Genomic DNA, 19,760 nt, shown 5'->3' on the forward strand with positions numbered 1-19,760 from the left:
GTGACATTAAGTTAAACACTGTACATGATAATTGTTGGACTTTGCACGGGAACCCTATAGCAGAGGCCCGCAAGGGTCTCTTGAGTAACGTCCTGAAGAGCTCTGGGTAGCTATTGCGCAACTTTTCCATTTTGTAAGGGAGGAGTCGGACGGAAAAAGAAAGGTATTTTAAGACTGGGCTATCAAAGGTATCGCATTTATATATGATAACTCTGATGAAGACAGGCGAGTGACTTCGCTTCAAAATAAAATAAAGATAAAGAAACAATAAAAGGAATAACTTAGGGAATAATAATACCTAAATTCGATTACTATTAACTTTCGCAATTAAAACAATTATAGGTTCTCGTACTGCGATATTGACCTACTGCCGCCAAAAAAGAGCAAGAGAAAACGTGACCACGTATCCAAATATGGAATCTGATTTGAAACCTCCTCTCATCCGTGCTGCTGAAAGTAACAATGAAAGAGAGGTAAAGAGACTGCTTGATGACGGTGTTGATGTCAATGAAACTGATGACCAGGGCAAAACAGCCTTGTTTTATGCTGCTCAAAATGACATTGAAAGTATTGCTGTGTTATTAATTGAAGCTGGTGCTGATGTTGATGTAAAAGATAACCAAGACAAGACAGCTTTGTTTTATGCAGCTGCCAATACAAGTATACAAGATGCATGTAATATTCTTGTCGCATTGGTGGAGAAAGGCAAAGCCTTGGTCAATGCCACGGATATCTATGGTAGGAACCCGCTCTTTTATGCCATAACACATTCCATTCCATTTATTCGTTATCTTCTTGACCATGAAGCGAATCTGCACGCAGAAGATAACTGCAATGTGAGCATTTTAACATGTCTTCTTGAACACTGCTTGATGAAACACGAGAAGCCATCTAATCCTACTTTTCTATCTGAAGTCCTTTCTCTTCTTCTTGAGAGAGGGTTGGAAAGGCAGAGTATCGTTGATTCAATACTTAACCTTGTCTTCTGTAAAGCTCCACTTTTACTTTGTTCAAATGAAGAAGAAACCGCAATTCCAGGGTTACTGAAGATCAGGACAGGTGACATTTTGAGCGCCTTGAGAGTAGCTGTTCATTATGTAGATGAAAGTAATAGTAAAAAGAAAGAATTGATTTTGGAGGTTGAAGAGAAAATAAAAAGTGGCAACATTTTTGAAGCCTTTGACTTGCTTTCTATAAAGTTGCGAGCAAAGCCAAACAGTACTGATTCGGCTGGGAATACTGCTCTCCATTATACTACCGTCCTACCACTGATGGGTGTGCCTCAACAATCAGTCATGGAGACTTGTGAATTTCTAAGGAAAAAAGGGGTTCATTTCAGTAAACCAAACCACCAAAGTCAAACACCTCTTCTCTTTTGCTTGTCTGCAAACAACTGGAAATTAAAAGGTCCAAGTAATCAGAGGTCAGGAATCAAGACGTTGGTAGACGTTTGTACATTTTTACTGAAAAATGGATCCAAGTTGAGTGAGACGCTACAGAACAAAGAAAACGTCTTTCATTTAATGATGAAGCTTTTCCAGCAAGTGTTCAGTATTCATGATCAAGTCGTAAGAGAGAACATACTTCAAGAACTGATAAAACTGTTGGAAGTATTTGGTGGTAAAGGAGAAAAGCAGGGAAAGATTGGTAACAAGCATGATGACAGTGGTAACGCACCACTTCACCTCTGGGCAACACTGATCTTACCATCACCCCAAGATTACTCCAGCAACATTTGTGAAAATTACACATTTGAGAAGTTTTTAAAGTTAATCTTGGATAGTCTTCTAAAATGTGGAGCAAACGTGAATGACAGAAATAACGAAAGTGAAACTCCATTGCATCTGTGCAAAACCTGGACTGCTGTGAAACTGTTGATCAATGCCGAAGCGAATCCAAAAGATGTAGATTTATCAGGACGTTCACCTCTCCTCGTTGCAGCAAGGAGCAAGACATTTCTCAAACATCCAGATAGATTCTATCCAGATTTTACAGATGACCCGAAAGCATTTTGGAGAAGTGCTCTTGAAAAGGGACTTGATCCTTGGACTGCCGATAAAAACGATGTGTGTGTTTTGAGTGTTCTCATTGAACTAGAGTCTTTTCTTCTTGCTAGGGATTTAGTAGAAGCCGCTAGCGACGAAAAGCATGCTAAACATGACATTAATTTGTCTCTGTCTTGCCTTGAAATAGCGAAGAATTGTCCAGCTCTCGATGATCTTCTGACGAAAACCTTTGATGTGAATTCGGTTTCTAAAGTTATTCCTTGGAGAACTGCATCCAAACGTTATACAAACATTCTAGAAAAAGTTGCCAAGAAACAAGAATGCGACTTTAGCTTGGGGGCATATTGGTATCACATGAACTCTATAAAAAGTGGAAAGTTTGGTCAAGTTTTTGCAGGAATCAGTGTAAATGATGGTAGAGAAGTGGCCATTAAACGTATTGAGAAATCGCGTATGCATCGACCAGAAGACAAAAGAGAAGTAGTCAACCTCACCACTCTTGCTGACTGCCAACAAGTTGTTCGATATTTATGTTTCATTAATGATGAAAATGATGATTTTTCCTACGTAGTTTTGGAACTGATGGAGGGAAATCTCGACGACTATCTTAGTGATACTTTCGATCCAAAACAAAGTATTAAACTTTGTGAAGATGTAGTTATGGGAATGAAATATCTGCACGAGCACAATGTCCTTCATCGCGACCTCAAGCCTGGTAATATCCTCTACAAAGTTCATCCTAAAGTGTGCTTGAAAATCGCAGACTTTGGTCTAAGTCGACGTATTGATAGCAGTGGCTCTAGCACAGTGTATAGCATTAATTCTGGAACGAAATGCTGGATTGCTCCAGAGGTGCTGAACTCTTCCGTGGATACTTATGAACATTCTGAATCATCGGATATGTTTTCATGTGGACTGATCCTTCACTATATCCTGTCTGTGAAAAAGCACCCATTTAGTTCACCTGAAGTTGCTATTGAAACAGAAACCAACATAATAAATAACAGAATGAAAGGATGGGATAACGCTATTTCCCCTGAAGCCACTCACCTGTTAAAGAGGATGCTTGAAAGCAAAGAACGGAATCGGCCACGTGCAGAAGAAGCTCTAGAACATCCTTTGTTCTGGTCAAATGAAAAGAAGGTGGATTTCCTAGCAGCTGTTGGTAATCAGACAGAATTCGAGTGCCCACGTTCAGAGAGGACGTTACCTTTGACCCAAGTCGAGACAGATCTAGATCTGATATTCAGTACCATTGGCAGGCATGGAAGGTGGAAGGATTCAGGGTATCTGCACATGCCCAATATTTACACTAGCATGAAAGCAGGAAAAGGAAGAAAGAATTACGACACCTCGTCTGCTGTGGAGTTAGTTCGTTTCATACGAAATGTATACGAACACTACCGAGAGAAAACGTTTAAGTTTGTGCCACCAGTAACAATTGAACAGTTGCTATTTGACGACTTCGTGTTTCTGGAATATTTTCCTGCTCTTGTGATGGAAGTCTACAAGGCTGTAACCACTCATGGCTGGGACCAGACAAGAGATGATATCAAATACGCCATGAACAAGAAGTAACAAGGTAAAGTAAATATGCTTAAAAACTGACTTTCAAGTTGTCAAGTTACATGTATCATTTTCAAACCTATAGACTGATTGGTTTTGATTGATTGTTTTATGCAGTTTATTTGAAATTGTTAATACATCTTCTTTCAAAAACGTAACTGGTACATGAATTGAAATGAGAAAACAACTGGTATCGAAGCCGATTGCATGATTATTATCGTCCGTACATGACAATGTTTTTCGATCACGCAGTTATAGAGTGCACGTGAAGGCATTTAATTTAACCCGAAAAACGCTAGCCATCGTGTAATAGTCAAATAGATACAAAACAAAAAACCATGGAATTAGTGTCTACGAATGTGTATTAGTCTAATATCTATTTTGCGGGTTTAGCGACTTCACTCTGTACGATAGCTTTTCCAGTCTTAGAGAATTTTACTGTTAGTCTTTTGTGAGGGAGAAGGCCAAAATGGATTAGAAAAACAACAATCACAGTAAGAAAATATTGCTAACCAAAAATAACGAAATGAAGCAAATGGAACAAGCCAAAGAAAACGACTGAACAAAAGAAAAAAATAAAATACGAAAAAATGAAATAAAACGTAGGAAGCAAAAAACAAATGGACAAAACGGAACAAAACAAAACAAAACAACAAATAAAAACAGAGAGAAGAAATCAAAAAGAAACGAAAAAGTAAAATGAAGAAAATTTTAAAATATAAAGTGAATCTCAAACGAAACAAAACAAAAAACGATAACAAGCAAGCAGACAATTGTACTCTCCAACTTTAGTCTTTACTAAGTAGTTCTTGTAAATTATTTTAGGTTGTGTGGAACAAACAGCAGTGATAATAAATCATCACACAGGAAATTGCTGTTATGGATATCACCAGATGATATGGTAGTACACTGCCACAAGTTGGTTGGTACTGATACAACATAGAGGACAGATTGCACATGATATCAATAATCATAAGTTAAGACTGGTTTTCACTACCAATGAAAGTGAATTCATTAGTTAATTATTGTTTGCTAATTATTCTGTGGTTTACATTTAGTTTTGTTATGCTTTTTATAGAAAATTACAGTATAGAACAATTGTAGTTATTTCAAGATTGTACAGGGATTCATAATTCATCATCACCATCATCAATACCATCATCATCATCTTCACAATCATCATCACCACCCTTTATCATCAACATCATCATTATCATTACCATCATCAACATCTTTATCATCACCATAATCAACATCATCATCATCACCATCATCAACAGGTTATCATTTTGAATATCCACTAGTATATTGTAGACAGCCTTTATACTTTACTAAGGTATGGCACAGTGGTGCTAATAATAATAATCATTACTGGCCGATGTAAAAGGTTACAGTAGTAATAGACATTACCATTATCCAGTAGTATATTGTAGACAGCCTTTATACTTTACTAAGGTAGAGTGGAGGCATATTAGAAATCAAAAATACTAGTCAACGTGTAAAAGTCAAATATAGACACAAAAGAAAACAATGGTATTGGGGTCTACTAATGTGTATTAGGTACTCTAATATCTATTGCACGGGTTTAATGACTTCATTCTATACGATAGCGTTTCCAGTAGGAGTCTTTCAGAGAATTTTACTTTAAATTTAAGTTTAATTTTTTTGGTAGGGAATTCGGTAAGATATAACAGTTGTAAATGAGGTAAGATAAACGTAATTTGCTTTATAGTTAATAGAAATTAATTATATTAAATATATGACGTAGAACGACAAGTGTCTTTTTCCGTCGGTATTCAGTTACCGGATACAGTGAGGGATTTATCGGGAGGGGAGGAAGATTTGTTTGGGTTCTGCCGCTATGTTGATATGATGTTGATTCCCATAGTATGGCCAATATTCTTTGGTGGACGAACCGAGAGCAAGAGGTCCCATGCAAGGCTGGCCACTATTATGTGTGCAATATAGAGGAGTATTCTTAATTTAGATTTCTAATTCCTTCCTTCCTTGCTTGCTTGCTTCCTTCCTTCCTTGCTTGCTTCCTTGCTTCCTTGCTTCCTTCCTTGCTTCCTTCCTTCCTTCCTTGCTTCCTTCCTTGCTTCCTTCCTTCCTTCCTTCCTTGCTTCCTTGCTTCCTTGCTTCCTTCCTTCCTTGCTTCCTTGCTTCCTTCCTTGCTTGCTTCCTTGCTTGCTTCCTTGACTTGCTTCCTTGCTTCTTTCCTTCCTTGCTTTCTTCTTTCCTTGCTCCCTTCCTTCCTTGCTTCCTTGCTTCCTTCCTTGCTTCCTTCCTTGCTTCCTTCCTTGCTTCCTTGACTTGCTTGCTTTCTTCTTTCCTTGCTTCCTTCCTTCCTCCCTCCCTCCCGGCTCTCCCTTCCTTCTTTCCTTAAAAGAGGAGAGTCGACACTCACTTTCCAAAACTGATTGATTCCATATAAAAAAAGCATTTCTTTTCTTCATTCCAAGGTTTGGTCAAGTAGACAAGGTAACGAACGACGGCGCTATCAGTAGCATTACTCAATTAGATCCGTATTTTTGACTAAATTTTAGTACTAAAATTCAACGCTAATCAATTATAAATCTATTGAAGAGAACAACGTTACCTGTACTTTTTCTTTTTCTGAAATTTTAAAGTAAATTTTCAACGTGTGATATGCCGCGAAATTTTGAAGTTCATTGAATTGACTCCAGTCTCGGCTGATAATCTTGCTAAGTAACAAGCAAAGTCTTTTCCCCACTCAGTCAAACAGTAATGTAATATCCATGTTCCCGTGTGGGTTACGAGCAAGAAAACGACGTGACGTCACAGAAGTGACTTAATTCCTCCATTACGTACAATGAAGTGAGTGACGGAAACTAAACTCCGCGTGTTTCCGTCTCGTATAGATAATGTCTGTCATCGATTCAGTGAAGTTCCATTTATTTACTCAGGTTTAGAAATGTGTCACCTTTGAAGCTTTTGGATTCAAATTGCTTTTTAGCAGAAAAATCGTGACATTTCCCGTGTTTTCATCTGCTCGTTTTTATATCTTAGAAGTGAATTTGCGAACTAATCTAGCCTTTGTTTTGATTTAATTCGAATTCTAGATAAATTTCAAATGCAGTTTTTGACGTTCAATAACAGAGCAACACTTAAAGAAGAATATCTAATAATATTAAAATATATTTAATTTGTGTCAACTTATCAAACTAGCCACGCCTCTATTTACTTTGATTAAATGTACTTTTGAAAATCATCACTAATCGTTCAGAAAAAGTACACTTTTTTAATGATTAATAACACAATCTTTCTGACTTGCTAAATTGTTATTTTTCGCTTTGAGCATGCAAAAGAACCTTTTTGTAAAATCTGACATAAAACGCTGTAATTGCATGATGTGTGTACATATATTTACCAATTGTAATCGAAGTCGTATCTGGAAACTCGTACATTTGCTGAGTTTTAATATACCAAAGCGAACTGATAACAACAAGTACCGATATCACACTGAGAATTTTTTGATCATTCTGTTGTGTGTGTTTTTGTGTTTTTTTTTGGTAATGCGAAATGGTAAAATCAGTTTATGGCAGAAGATTGCCTCAGAAAAATAGTTTTCAGGCAAATGATGTGACTTCATCAATCAATCAATTGTGTGGTTTCGTCAGCATTTTGTTCAATCTGCCTTTTTAATGTTTATTTTCGCTCTCCTGTGATTACCAACATCAATGGCTATCAATATCTCTCTTTATATCTACTAACAGCATCAGAGTCTAGAAAATTCTTTAATCTAAAAGCACTCCATCTTGAGCTGAAGATCATATATTCTCTTGTTTTAGGCTATCCGTTTAATCGTTTATTATCCATCATATATAGCTCTCAGTCGCGCGGTTTTGAGGAATTATAGCCTTTTGCTTTGCTAGATCAATCCTAACATTATATCATTTTGAATTTCAAATTTAAGGTTCTGAAATGTGATAGTTTTATGGACAGTAAAAGCATAGGTTAAATTTTTTCTTTTTTCAAAAGGAAATTGACAAAAAAAAAAATGTCTTCGCTTATGACGTAAAAACCCTAACACCATTGTTTGTCGGCGTGACTCTATAAGCAAATATTTTCCGGTATTTTAACACTATTCACTTTGCTGACGATTATAATAAGTTAGTACCGAACTAACAGACATAATAAGCCTTCATTTTCAGCAAGAAATCTTCTGTACCAGTCGATAAAGATATTTTCTAGAATCTTTGGTCACGATCATGATCCAAGCTGTTAGTGATACGTGTTCTGTGAGATGGACGAAGGTCAACCATAAAGTTTATAAATTTCAATCGTTGGTCTTCCACGAAGGTAAGTCCAGAGTCTCCCAGAATAATGACATAGGCATTCGTCTTGTCGTAGAAAGACGGATTAATTTAAGCACACATTTTTGGGGGAGGAATATTGGTTATTTCAAGTCGCAATTTAGTTGCTTTGAATAGTTTATTTTCGAGACTAGAAAGGGATTATTCGTACACTTGCGACTCAGTTTAGCTAGAGCAGTGAATCGCATACGTATGCCGAGCAAAATGTAAAATGATTCGTTATATTTTAAAAATCGTATGTCCATGACCATTATGCTTACATATCGACCATAACTTCATGAGTACACCGACCAATCTCTAATTTTAATCATTCATAAATAAATCTGAAAAAAAAAACTATTAAAAATTTTTAAAAAACCTGAGTCGTTTGGTTACATAAACTATATGCGAGATCCTCAAAATTAATTGCCGGCCCGAAAAATGATAAATCGACCTAATATTTCTTTGCAACAACTCAAACAAACTATAATTAATACAATTGGTTCATTTATATACAAGAACTTCAAAATTTATGACCGGAAATTTTTTTTCCCCAACCTAATTTTTTCATGGCATAGACAGCATTGAGTGTTATTTCTATAAAGTATTATCTTAGATGGAGGTACTGAAGTTTTCATTTTTCATTTCCTTTAGTAAATAATGATTTGTTATATCCTCCAACATGGCCGCCGTGTCTTTTGTTATTTAATTCTCTTGGGAATAGTTGAAAACCATCAGTACGTACGTTTATCCGGTTTTGATAAACAATGAAAAACCCTATCTTTTCAAGGCTGAGAGCCAAAACGATGTCCATCGAGATAAGTGGCTATTGATCTTAAAATCTCAAACTTAATAATGCTTTTAGAAATTTTCCTCGTTAAAACACTCTGCAAAAATCATTTAAGCCCTGTTTTTTTACACCTTTTATAGTGTTATTTGTTCCTTTAATGGCACTCTTTGGTCTATTTTTAGTGTTCTTTTTCCTTACGTTCTCTCAGAAACAATAGAATATTCTCTCCACTTACGAAACATTAAGTTTTTCTTCTAAATTGAACACACAGTTCAGTTTTAATTTTGAAAAATAATATATTTATATATATTAAGAATTCTCCCTTTTTTGGTGCCTCAAATAAACATTCTCTCTAATGAAAATGAAAAAAAATGGTAAACGGTGAGCTTGCAATCGGATAGATACATCTTTTTAAAACCTCAAGTGAACAACTATTCAAATGTCATTATATTTGCAAGCTCACCGTTCGTCTCGCTTCAAAGCAAAGGGATGGTTATCTTTTTAGATGGCGCAGGGAACTGTTAAGGTGACTATTGTTATGGAAATATTTTCTCCGAGTTTATGCTTTCATTCTCTCTTTGCCCACACACACGGCTAGCGCTCTACTCGTTTAAATCCTATCGTTTTCAAAACCCTGCATACACTAGTATCAATCAACAAAATTTAAAAGATAAACTTCCGGAGATAGAAACTCGGTAAGAACATGCGACGATAGATCAACCGAAATTACTCTTATATTGTTGATCTTTTTTCTTTGAAGAAAGCCGCGAGGTAAAGTAGAATTAGAAAATTTCCCCGCTGAAATATGGTCAGTTTTTGATCATTTCTACAGGAATTCATTTAGTCATAGCCCTAATCCTGCATCAAACTAGAGAACTCTATTTTTCTTTCAAATATTAACTTAGGTTTTCGTAAAGTACTGTAGTTTGAAGCAGTACGTGTCTGATATTGGTAATGTATGCGGAACGCATGGCGTCTTTGCATGTAAACAATCACCAAAAAGAACTAAACGATGTCACCAAACACACACGTATGCAACGTGTTAGAACTAAACGCCCCCGAAGCCATTAACATTAAATATTAAGGAAAGAAAACATTTTATATTCGCGCGAAGATAACTTGTGACGGACATTGATAGATTTTATAAACGTCCAAGGCAAATTGGGATATCACTGAGAAGACAATGTCGGAAGTTGTACAGAAATAGCTTAATTGTATTCAGATAGCGGTTGCATTGGTATGCAATTGACAACTTTTCATGAGACGGTTATTGTACTGTTCGCCATTTATTTGGATCAATCGATCTATCTATCTATTCATCCATCCATTTATCCATGCATTCATCCATTCATACATACATACATCCCATCCCATCTGTGCCATCTATGCCATCCGTTCATCTGTTCATTTCATTTAAATATTGTGACTATATTTTTTTGTAAAGATAAAAATCAAATCGAAGTGAAGTCTGTCAATACAGCAGCTCTTACTTCACGATCTGTAAACAACACGGAGAACAACAAAGAGAGACAAATAAATCAAGTCAAACAGATCACAAAGTAAGTTGTGCTAGCAAACACGTAAGACTATGATATAACTCATCATAGCAACCTGGGACAACCTCTGGGCTGATCTAAGTCTGGGCATGGCTAACTCACAGATCAAACCCTGAAACAAGCTCTGGGCTGATCTAAGTCGGGGTATGGCTAACACACAGATAGAACCCTGAAACAACCTCTGGGCTGATCTAAGTCTGGGCATGGCTAACTCACAGATTGAACCCTGAAACAACCTCTGGGCTGATCTAAGTCAGGGCATGGCTAACACACAGATAGAACCCTGAAACAACCTCTGGGCTGATCTAAGTCGGGGCATGGCTAACTCACAGATAGAACCCTGAAACAACCTCTGGGCTGATCTAAGTCAGGGCACGGCTAACTCACAGATCGAACCCTGAAACAACCTCTGGGCTGATCTAAGTCAAGGCATGGCTAACTCACAGATAGAACCCTGAAACAACCTCTGGGCTGATCTAAGTCAGGGCATGGCTAACACACAGATGAAACCCTGAAACAACCTCTGGGCTGATCTAAGTCAGGGCACGGCTAACTCACAGATTGAACCCTGAAACAACCTCTGGGCTGATCTAAGTCATGGCATGGCTAACTCACAGATCGAACCCTGAAACAACCTCTGGGCTGATCTAAGTCAGGGTATGGCTAACTCACAGATGAAACCCTGAAACAACCTCTGGGCTGATCTAAGTCAGGGCATGACTAACACACAGATGAAACCCTGAAACAACCTCTGGGCTGATCTAAGTCAGGGTATGGCTAACTCACAGATAGAACCCTGAAACAACTTCTGGGCTGATCTAAGTTAGGGCATGGCTAACACACAGATGAAACCCTGAAACAACCTCTGGGCTGATCTAAGTCAGGGCATGGCTATATTTTGCCTATGAATTTTTTCCTTTTTTTTCTTCCAGCCAACAAGAAGATACAATTGCATGCCCACGTGAATCAAAGATCACTGGTCCAATCCAATGGAAAGAGGTTTATGGAGAATACCTTGGAAAGGAACCTGTTTCAGAATTCGAAATTGTACAAGGATCACCGAAGGTGACCCGAAAGTCTACCGAAAATCCCGCGAAAATTACCCGAAAATCCTCCGAGAGTCCTTTGCTCAGACAGCGTAAGGATATACGAGAAATGCAAATGGATAAGGAAATTATAGCGAAGAAAGATCAGAGACGAGTACATTTTGAAGATGAAGTAAGGGTTAAATGTGAAGATGAAGATGGCGCGTTTGAACAGCCAAGGAAGGTGAGAGCAAGAAGAAGTTTGTGGTATCATCACCATCATCAACAACAACATCAGCATAATTTATCATCATTATCCTCAGCAGTAGCAGCATCCTGTATCATCACTGTCAACATCACTATGATCTTCATGTTTCATCAATATCATCTTGTATCATCATCATCATCATCACCATCACCATCATCACTATCACCGTTTATCATCATCATCAACATCATCATCATCATGACCATCATGCTTCATCATCATCACCATCATCATCGTCATGTATCATTATCATCATCATCATCATCATCCCCATCACCATCATCATCATCAACATCATCATCATCACCATCATCGTTTATCATCATCATCATCATCATCATCACCATCACTATCATCACTATCAGCAACCCCAATAACGTACAACGTCATGCATCACCATCATCATCATATTGTTTAATACGACTTCAATTGGTTAATTAAATTCATATTTTTCTTGATATTTTATTTCTAGAATTGTCTTCGAGATTGTTCGTTATGTCGTTCCATCCAACCCAGGGATATCTCTCCTCCTTACCAGGCCCTGGTAGAAACATCGGTATGTTATTATATACATGTTTACTATACACGTGGCCATTCCCTTGTGTGTAATAATAATAATAATGATAATAATAATAATAATGGTAATAATAATATTAATAATAATAATAAATTATGTTAAATAATAATAAAATTGAATGTAATTAAATTAACAAATCACAAATCTTACAATTTTTTTACTCTACAAGTTTTGCATGGAAGTGAAAATTAATTTTTTAATATAATTTGAAATAAAAAAATTATAATATATTTTTTCATTAATGAAACAACAGAGACACAGCGATCTCAGTCATGAAGAAGAAGTGGATTGAACAAGCAAGATAGAAATCCTCCGGGTGGATGTGAGAAATATATAATATATTTTCAAGTTTCAATGGAAAAGCAAAAAAAAAAAATGAAAATATGACGAACCACGAACAGACCAATAGAATCAACCAAAAAGGAAAGTGACGTCATTTCCGGTCACGTGAAAACTACCATTGTCCTAAAAAATAAGATTCTTTGATTGAATTATTGTGTGTTATATTCATATCGCTTGCGCAATCGTTAAACAAAAAAATGATACTCTAGGAAATGACACTTGCTCTGAAATGGGAAAACATTACGTCCAAGTTAAAAAGGTCTATAGAATCAATTTATTATTATTATTTATTATTATTATTTATTATTATTATTATTATAGAAATCTGCAGATATCGTAAGAACGATAAAATATATTATAAATATAAATGTATTTAATTACGCTTTGAAATATTCTAGTCTAAGGTTATGAGTGTGATACAGTCGATCCCAAAAACGTTGTCCAAGTGAAAAGAGGTTTATAGGACAATAAATGTCACGTGTCTCATTAAATATTCAGTTTTACGCGCGTGTGGAAATAGGAATCTGAACGTGCTGCATCACATGCGTGGCAGAAAATGTCGACGGCGGGTAATTCAAAACAAGTTCTTTCGACTTTAGAATTTCGGGTTTTGGACTCCAAGAAGAAGTCTAGCTACGTTGTAAGAAGTTTACCCATTTTATCAGTGTTAGAGACCGTTTCAGAGCTACGTTCTGAGCTAGTGAAAGCCTTACCAGACTTAAAGAACGTTCTGCAAGACTGAGTAATGAGTAATGAGCAAACCAATCTGCACGTACCATACCTTCTTGCGCGTGAATCCAAGCCTGTGGACCGTTCTGCATAATGTTTGGGCACTAAAAGCAGAGCCAGTTGTATTGAATATTTTCGACGCTATTTCATTCAATTGCATTTCAGGATGTTCTAGAAGACACTCCATGACGATATACTCTTCATGCGGAAAAAGTGTTCCTGTTTGAAGAGGTCGACCGACGGGCCAAGGATTAATGTCTCCACTAGTGTACACGTCCGTTTGACCGTTTTAGGACTTACAAACAGATTAGAGGCTATCTCCTGGTATGTTTTTGCATAAAACAAATGTCGGTATACCATTCTCCAACTTAAATCATCCGAGAAAGCCCGCGGCATCTTTCAGATTCAGTTTTCAATACTGTAATTTACTTTTGCATCAGTATGCTAATTAAAAAAATCCACGCGCGTAAAACTGAATATTTAATGAACACGTGACATTTATTGTCCTATAAACCTCTTTTCACTTGGACAACGTTTTTGGGATCGACTGTATGATACTCGTATACAATATAATTTTGGGATGGTGCTATAGAGCTTTTAAGTTGTAACGTATTTCTGGGTCCAGCTGCTCACGCGAAAACCACTAAAATAAAACGAAAAATGTTTTCGATGATTTCACCTTCACCTGACACAATTATTAGAACTTTGGACAACAAATCCTGTCAGGAAGAATAAATAAGAAAAATCTTTTCGCTTCGTTTTGTTTTGGAAACGAAAGTCATTTTTCACCACACGAATGACGTCACACTTAAAAGCTCTGTTTCATCTAGGACTTCTTCATGTAAATGGTCTCCTTCAATGATTTACCTAATCACTTTGCACAGCCGTACACAAAGTGCAAACAAACGATGCAATATTGCCTTCAAAACGTTGCATGAAAAATGCCGTTCTTCTGGGCGTCACACGGTGCGACGTGCAGTGCAAAGTACGCAGAAGTAGAATTGCTTTTCTTCTGCGACGTCGCGTCCAATATCACACCGTGTGTCTCACCTTCACTGTATGGTATTCTGTCGAAACAGACATATCTGAGCCCTTCCAACCGGCGCCACGGTATCAGGGTTCTGTACGGTCCCGCTGTTACTACACAACCATGCATATTCTGCTTTCTTGACTAAGTATATGACGTTCTTTTCAAGAAGCTAATTCCGTCTCCAAAGACACTAAATATTCGCATTGTGATGTAAATTTTTTCCTTGTTGCAAAATGGCAAGCAGAGGTCACATTTCTTTGTCCAAAAGTATATATACGTCACCGGAAATACGTCACAATCTAGAGCTTTTGACTGTGACGTCATTCTTGTTAAGAACGACTTCCGGGTTCAAATGAATAACATTTCGGTGCAACAATATTGCTTTCAATCTTGTTCATAGTAAGAATATGTTAAAAATAATACTTTTTTATATGAAAAGATGAGTTTTCGATACTTTTGGCTTCATTTCACCGCCTTGATAAGCAATTTGACCCGGAAATACTCCACGATCATTAATTTATGTTTCCATGGAAACGAGTAGAAAAAGGATGAAAAAAGTTGATAATAAAATACAAAATAATTATAACACGGTAACTGTTGTCCATTCATGTTTTATTCTCAAAATATGATGGGTTTTATAACTGTTTTCTTTATATTAAAATCTCGATATAAAATTTGCAAGGGCTAAGTAATTTAACTGTGTTTAGTATCAAATCGAGACCGGACGGGATTCTGGGACACGGTTTCAAAAATGTTTTCCACTCGAGACGTGAAGTAAACTGCTGCAGAAAGATAACATTTTCAGGTAAGCATTTATAGCTTTAGTACCAGAAATATTGGTCACAATTTAGCAATATAAAACTACAGTGCTTGTGCTTTTATATGTAACTAGGTCCGAACCCTTTGAAGTTAAGTAGATACTCGAAACTTCAAAGAAGAAATACCTAGTTCTCGTCCAGAGTTCGTGAATTTCTCTCAAGTTTGGAGAGTGTTGTTTATTTTGAAGATATTTTGGAAACATTTTATAGCATTAAATTAAGCAAGCACGTAATATTTATCTGCACGTTGGTTTTACATTGTTTTCTAATCCTGTCATGGCACCATTGACGGTGGTATTTTTTGAATAAGCTTTCTTTGACAATATATGCTCCCATATGGCCGCCATATCTCACTAATGAATGGTATCACAAATACTACAAAGTCACTTTCCCGTAGTTCAACAAATCAGAGAAATCATATATTCGTTACCCAACTTATCCCATAATCCTTTGCGGTTTCATTTGAATTTATTGAATTCTCTGCAGTGGCAGATCCAGAATTTTTCAAAGGGGGGGTTCCGTTTCTTAAACTGTGTATAATTCTCTTTTGTTTAGTCGATGTCTGACAAAAAAATCGGCTCTAATCACCTAATTTACTATCTGGTAACGGAACTTAAAGGTAAATTAAACATTACGACAGCAAATATTTATCATTTCGTGTTCAACATTATCCTTGTGGATACTTTTAAGCAAAATTTACATAAGACATATTTCTATTACCTAAAAGATCAAACCTTCAAGGGGGGTTCCGTGGAACCCTTCGAACCCCCCCTGAATCCGCCACTGCTCTGTATCAGCAATTGAAGAAAAGGCTGAAGCAAAATTGAAAACCTATATAAACCTCTTTATTATGTTAGATGTATTGCGCAGCTAGTGCCGTGTAATAGGTCGACACCCAGCTATATTTATTCTTAGTAATTCTTAGATAGCCTTATAATCTAAAACTCATCATGACTTTTTGTAAGCGCCTCACCAAAGTCTGTCGCTTGGCTACCAACAAACACATCGTGATGGTCAATTATTTCAGCTTTCGAAAGCAATCCATCCTACAAGATAAAATAAAAGTATTGATCTTATGTTAATAAGGTTGTGCAACACCAAAGAATTTCGTTTCTATGATTACCAATATTATCAATTTCAAGCCTGGAAGGATATATCCTATACATATTACTCATTACTTGTTATTACAACCATTGCGATAGAAACTATTCTTGGGTTTGTATTTTCAATAAGGTCACACTGTTTACTGATTTTTAAGGTGGCTCATAACTTGCAAATCTGTTGTTTCCATGGTTACCAGTTTTACAGCAATTTCATTTGTAACTAATTATATATATATATCCCTTGTCAAGCATTAAGGAGCAATGCTCATCAAACCATGTTAATTAGACAGTCTGTTAATTACCTTATCATCATCAGCTTCGTTAATTAAGTGTGTTGCCTCTGCACTGACATGGTCGAAATCAGGTGGAATAATCCAATCACGCACTTCATCCTGTAAAAGAAATTTAACTTTTTTTTAGCCTCTAATCTTTTCCTACACATGAAAGAAACGACAATTACAGGGGAAAATTATATAATTATATGATTATAAATTATATGGATAATACCTTATCCATTCGCCCATCCTTGTTTTTGTCCCGAACTTCATCAAACTGTTTTCGTTCTGTTCGTACCCAGTCTGGTTCTTCAGTGTCTTCTTTCTTTTCACTGTCTGGGTACAAATCCCCTAAAGAATGGAGAAGGCATGAATAATGAATCATTAGCTCTGGTGTGCCGAATTAAATTCACTTTGCCAATGATTGTTCGATAAGTTGACAAAAATTGTTCCATATGCCATGCCAATAGATAGATTGCTGGTTTTCAAATTTGCCAAACCCTTTCGAAATTGAAAGAAAAATGAGAATAATTCAAAGGATAGCAAAAAACTTAAAAGGAGGCTATGTAATACCTCTCTAGGTAATTGTTGTGATCTCCCCCCTGAAATTTGTTCTGGATCTGCCATTAAGTATGTAGATTCCTCTTTATATTCAATATTTCTCATTATTCTTTTTCATCTATTTTAAAAGAACAAATAGAGTTAACTAGTCATCTAGTCTAACTGGCCTTGAAGATGATTTACTCATCTTTCGTAATTTTATTTTCACAGAATATAAGTTTAACTGCACAACACACTTACCAAGGTATTCTTCTAATGAGATGTATCCATCTTTGTCTTTATCAATATCTTCCATGGTCTCTTCTACGACCACATCTTTCATGTATTCATACTCTTCTGGGTGCAAGAATGCAGTATATTCCTCTTTAGTTAACTGGTCGTCATGGTTGATATCTGCTTTCTCCCAGCGACGTTTGTCTCGCCTGATTAAATCCTTGTAATTATATTCTTCTTTATCTTCGTCTATCAGAGAAAGAAATTAATGTGATGTGTTAGCTGTCATTGTCTAAGCATATAAACTGGTGAGAATGTGGTCGTAAAATGCATGGCATTCAGATAAGAGCATTGAGCTGCTAAGGATGGTTCTAATGCCTCTCTTTTTATTTAATAGCCTTTATTATATTCAGATGATGGCTAGTAAACACTAGTGAGGACTGCGTCGGTGTTTTTAATGAAACAGTTATCTTAGATTGATAAGTTTTACACCGTAGTAAAAATAGGTACTGAGGTTTCGACCATTGATGACTCTAACGAAGGACTAACGTCCGAAACGTCAGTTCCTATTTTCACTACGGTGTAACTTATCTATGATAACTTTTTTATTTTCATATTACATTCTCAGTCTATTGTACATTCTTTTGAGACCTTGGTTATAAAACCAATAAATGGATGGAGAGAAAGAGGGAGGAAAGGGGGGAGGGAGGGATCAAAGGAAGGAGGGAGGGATCGAAGAGGAGGGAGGGAGGGAGGGAGGGAAGGAACGAAGGAAGGATCAAAGGAAGGAAGGAAGGAATGATAAGCAAACACATTAATGTATAACTATTTCTTTGATTATATTATAAAACCTGCTTACCTTTAATAAATCCATAAGTATTATTTTTATATTCGTCCCATGTGAAAGGCTTTTCTAGATCTATTTTTGTTCCTTTTACAAGCTCATCAGTTGGGATTTTAGCTTCTTCTATTTTCTTTAAATGTGACCATTGTCTATCGACATCCTCGTACACATATCTCTTAGCTGCTCTTTTAATCCACTGCACTAACTCTTCATGGTTTACTTTCCCATCACCATTGGCATCTATTTTGTCAACTAGTTTTCTGAAAATCAACAAGAAAGCCTCATTAATATTGATTATCTCTGAAACAACCTCTGGGCTGATCTAAGTCAGGATACGGCTAACTCACAGTCGATAGAACCCTGACACAACCTCTGGGTTGATCTATGTCAGGGCATGGCTAACTCACAGATTGAACCCTGAAACAACCTCTGGGCTGATCTAAGTCAGGGCATGGATAACTCACAAATAGAACCCTGAAACAACCTCTGGGCTGATCTAAGTCAGGGCATGGCTAACTCACAGATCGAACCCCGAAACAACCTCTGGGCTGATCTAAGTCAGGGCATTGCTAACTCACAGATTGAACCCTGAAACAACCTCTGAGCTGATCTAAGTCAGGGCATGACTAACTCACAGATAGAACCCTGAAACAACCTCTGGGCTGATCTAAGTCAGGGCATGGATAACTCACAGATCGAAGCCTGAAACAACCTCTGGGCTGATCTAAGTCAAGGCATGGCTAACTCAAAGATTAAACCCTGAAACAGCTGATCTAAGTCAGGTTATGGCTTACTCACAGATCCAACCCTGAAACAACCTCTGAGCTGATCTAAGTCAGGGCATGGCTAATTCACAGATTAAACACTGGTAGAATTTATTTTTACTTCTTATTTCAAACATAAAATATGCCCCCCTCCCGGAATTGATGGGTTGCAGGCATTCCCAAGAGAGTTATAAGGTATAAGCATGGTGGCCATTTGGTGCTGTTAACAATGGATGCTAATGAGAGAAATATTTTGTTAAATTGCACCAACCCTCCCTCGAGAGGTCACGATGACATAACATGCAATAAAAGAATGAGTTAAGATATATAGGCTTTTACATGGCTGCACGGAATCATTGAAATCATTTTTTGCTATTTAGTGCAGTTCCTAATAATTATTACCAATGACGTTTTCTTCAGATGCGAAGATATCCCTTTTAGTAATGGAGAAAAAAGAATATTTTATTGATGATCGTATACAGCATTAAAATGTTAAATGCAAATGCTTGTGCAAATTCTCATAAAATTATTATCATCCATATGGGATTAACTTAGAATTTTTAAACGTAGTGAGACTAGCAAATATATTTTTTAGCCTGGTAATTTTCATTAAAGACTTTCTCGATTTATATTTTCCGTTCTTAAGTTTATCCTAATTTTAATATTTTTACTGTCCCCACCCCCCTTAAAATCGTACTTGAGAAATCTGTCAACACCAGTGGTGAACGGTTTTCTGAAATGACACGTGGCTTAAAACATCGACGTCTTTTACCAAGCACTACGCTCCATAAATAAAATCACTGTCGCTTAGCAGCTTCATTACCATAGATATTAATGTGATAGATTTTTTTCGACTCAATGAACAAGAATACAACAGGGTCGCGTGCAAGCATCACAAAACAATCAGACAAAACATTTGCCTTACGTCTGGAAATTTCACCGAAATATTAAAAAAACTTCAGTTGTATGTTTGATAA

The 19,760-nt window shown here is 36.6% G+C and overlaps 3 protein-coding genes across 6 annotated transcripts in view; 2 read left to right on the forward strand and 1 right to left on the reverse strand.

The window, feature by feature from the left end:
* The window catches only part of LOC116301479 (uncharacterized), a 40,620-nt gene extending 35,272 nt beyond the window's left edge, over nucleotides 1-5,348 (forward strand). For 3 of the 4 annotated variants that reach the window (XM_089038753.1, XM_089038752.1, XM_089038754.1), the window contains 2 exons: nucleotides 2,788-3,588; nucleotides 4,398-5,348. In XM_089038753.1, coding sequence (XP_088894879.1) covers nucleotides 2,788-3,584 — 797 coding nt within the window. In that variant the 3' untranslated portion in view covers nucleotides 3,585-3,588; nucleotides 4,398-5,348. Of the gene's footprint in view, nucleotides 1-342; nucleotides 3,589-4,397 lie in introns of all 4 variants that reach the window. The other variant, XM_089038756.1, reaches the window with a different exon arrangement.
* A 2,203-nt stretch (nucleotides 5,349-7,551) lies between these two features.
* Nucleotides 7,552-14,799, forward strand: LOC148906121 (uncharacterized). The gene is made up of 5 exons (XM_089038929.1): nucleotides 7,552-7,895; nucleotides 10,123-10,237; nucleotides 11,167-11,503; nucleotides 12,000-12,083; nucleotides 12,358-14,799. Exons 1-5 carry the CDS (start codon nucleotides 7,805-7,807, stop codon nucleotides 12,394-12,396), a joined length of 666 nt encoding a protein of 221 aa, XP_088895055.1. The 5' UTR covers nucleotides 7,552-7,804; the 3' UTR covers nucleotides 12,397-14,799.
* Nucleotide 14,800: 1 nt separating this feature from the next.
* LOC116296008 (calumenin-B) overlaps nucleotides 14,801-19,760 on the reverse strand; it is a 5,680-nt gene continuing 720 nt past the window's right edge. Inside the window, exons 2-6 of the mRNA XM_089038928.1 lie at nucleotides 18,035-18,279; nucleotides 17,203-17,424; nucleotides 16,634-16,752; nucleotides 16,429-16,518; nucleotides 14,801-16,069 (exon numbers count right to left, since the gene is read on the reverse strand). Of these exons, the coding sequence (XP_088895054.1) occupies nucleotides 15,962-16,069; nucleotides 16,429-16,518; nucleotides 16,634-16,752; nucleotides 17,203-17,424; nucleotides 18,035-18,279 (784 nt within the window). The 3' untranslated portion in view covers nucleotides 14,801-15,961. The remainder of the gene's footprint in view (nucleotides 16,070-16,428; nucleotides 16,519-16,633; nucleotides 16,753-17,202; nucleotides 17,425-18,034; nucleotides 18,280-19,760) is intronic.

This window comes from Actinia tenebrosa, unplaced genomic scaffold (genome assembly GCF_029948245.1).
Source record: "Actinia tenebrosa isolate PJP-AT-01 unplaced genomic scaffold, QUT_ActTen_1.0 PGA_scaffold6__47_contigs__length_16458017, whole genome shotgun sequence".
Taxonomy (NCBI): domain Eukaryota; kingdom Metazoa; phylum Cnidaria; class Anthozoa; order Actiniaria; family Actiniidae; genus Actinia; species Actinia tenebrosa.

Coding starts and splice junctions, on each gene's coding strand:
- LOC148906121 (XM_089038929.1), top strand. CDS start 7,805: ATGATCCAAGCTGTTAGTGATACGTGTTCTGTGAGATGGACGAAGGTC. Junction 10,238..11,166: donor CAAGTCAAACAGATCACAAA/GTAAGTTGTGCT, acceptor TTTTTCTTCCAG/CCAACAAGAAGATACAATTG. Junction 11,504..11,999: donor CGTTTGAACAGCCAAGGAAG/GTGAGAGCAAGA, acceptor TTTTATTTCTAG/AATTGTCTTCGAGATTGTTC.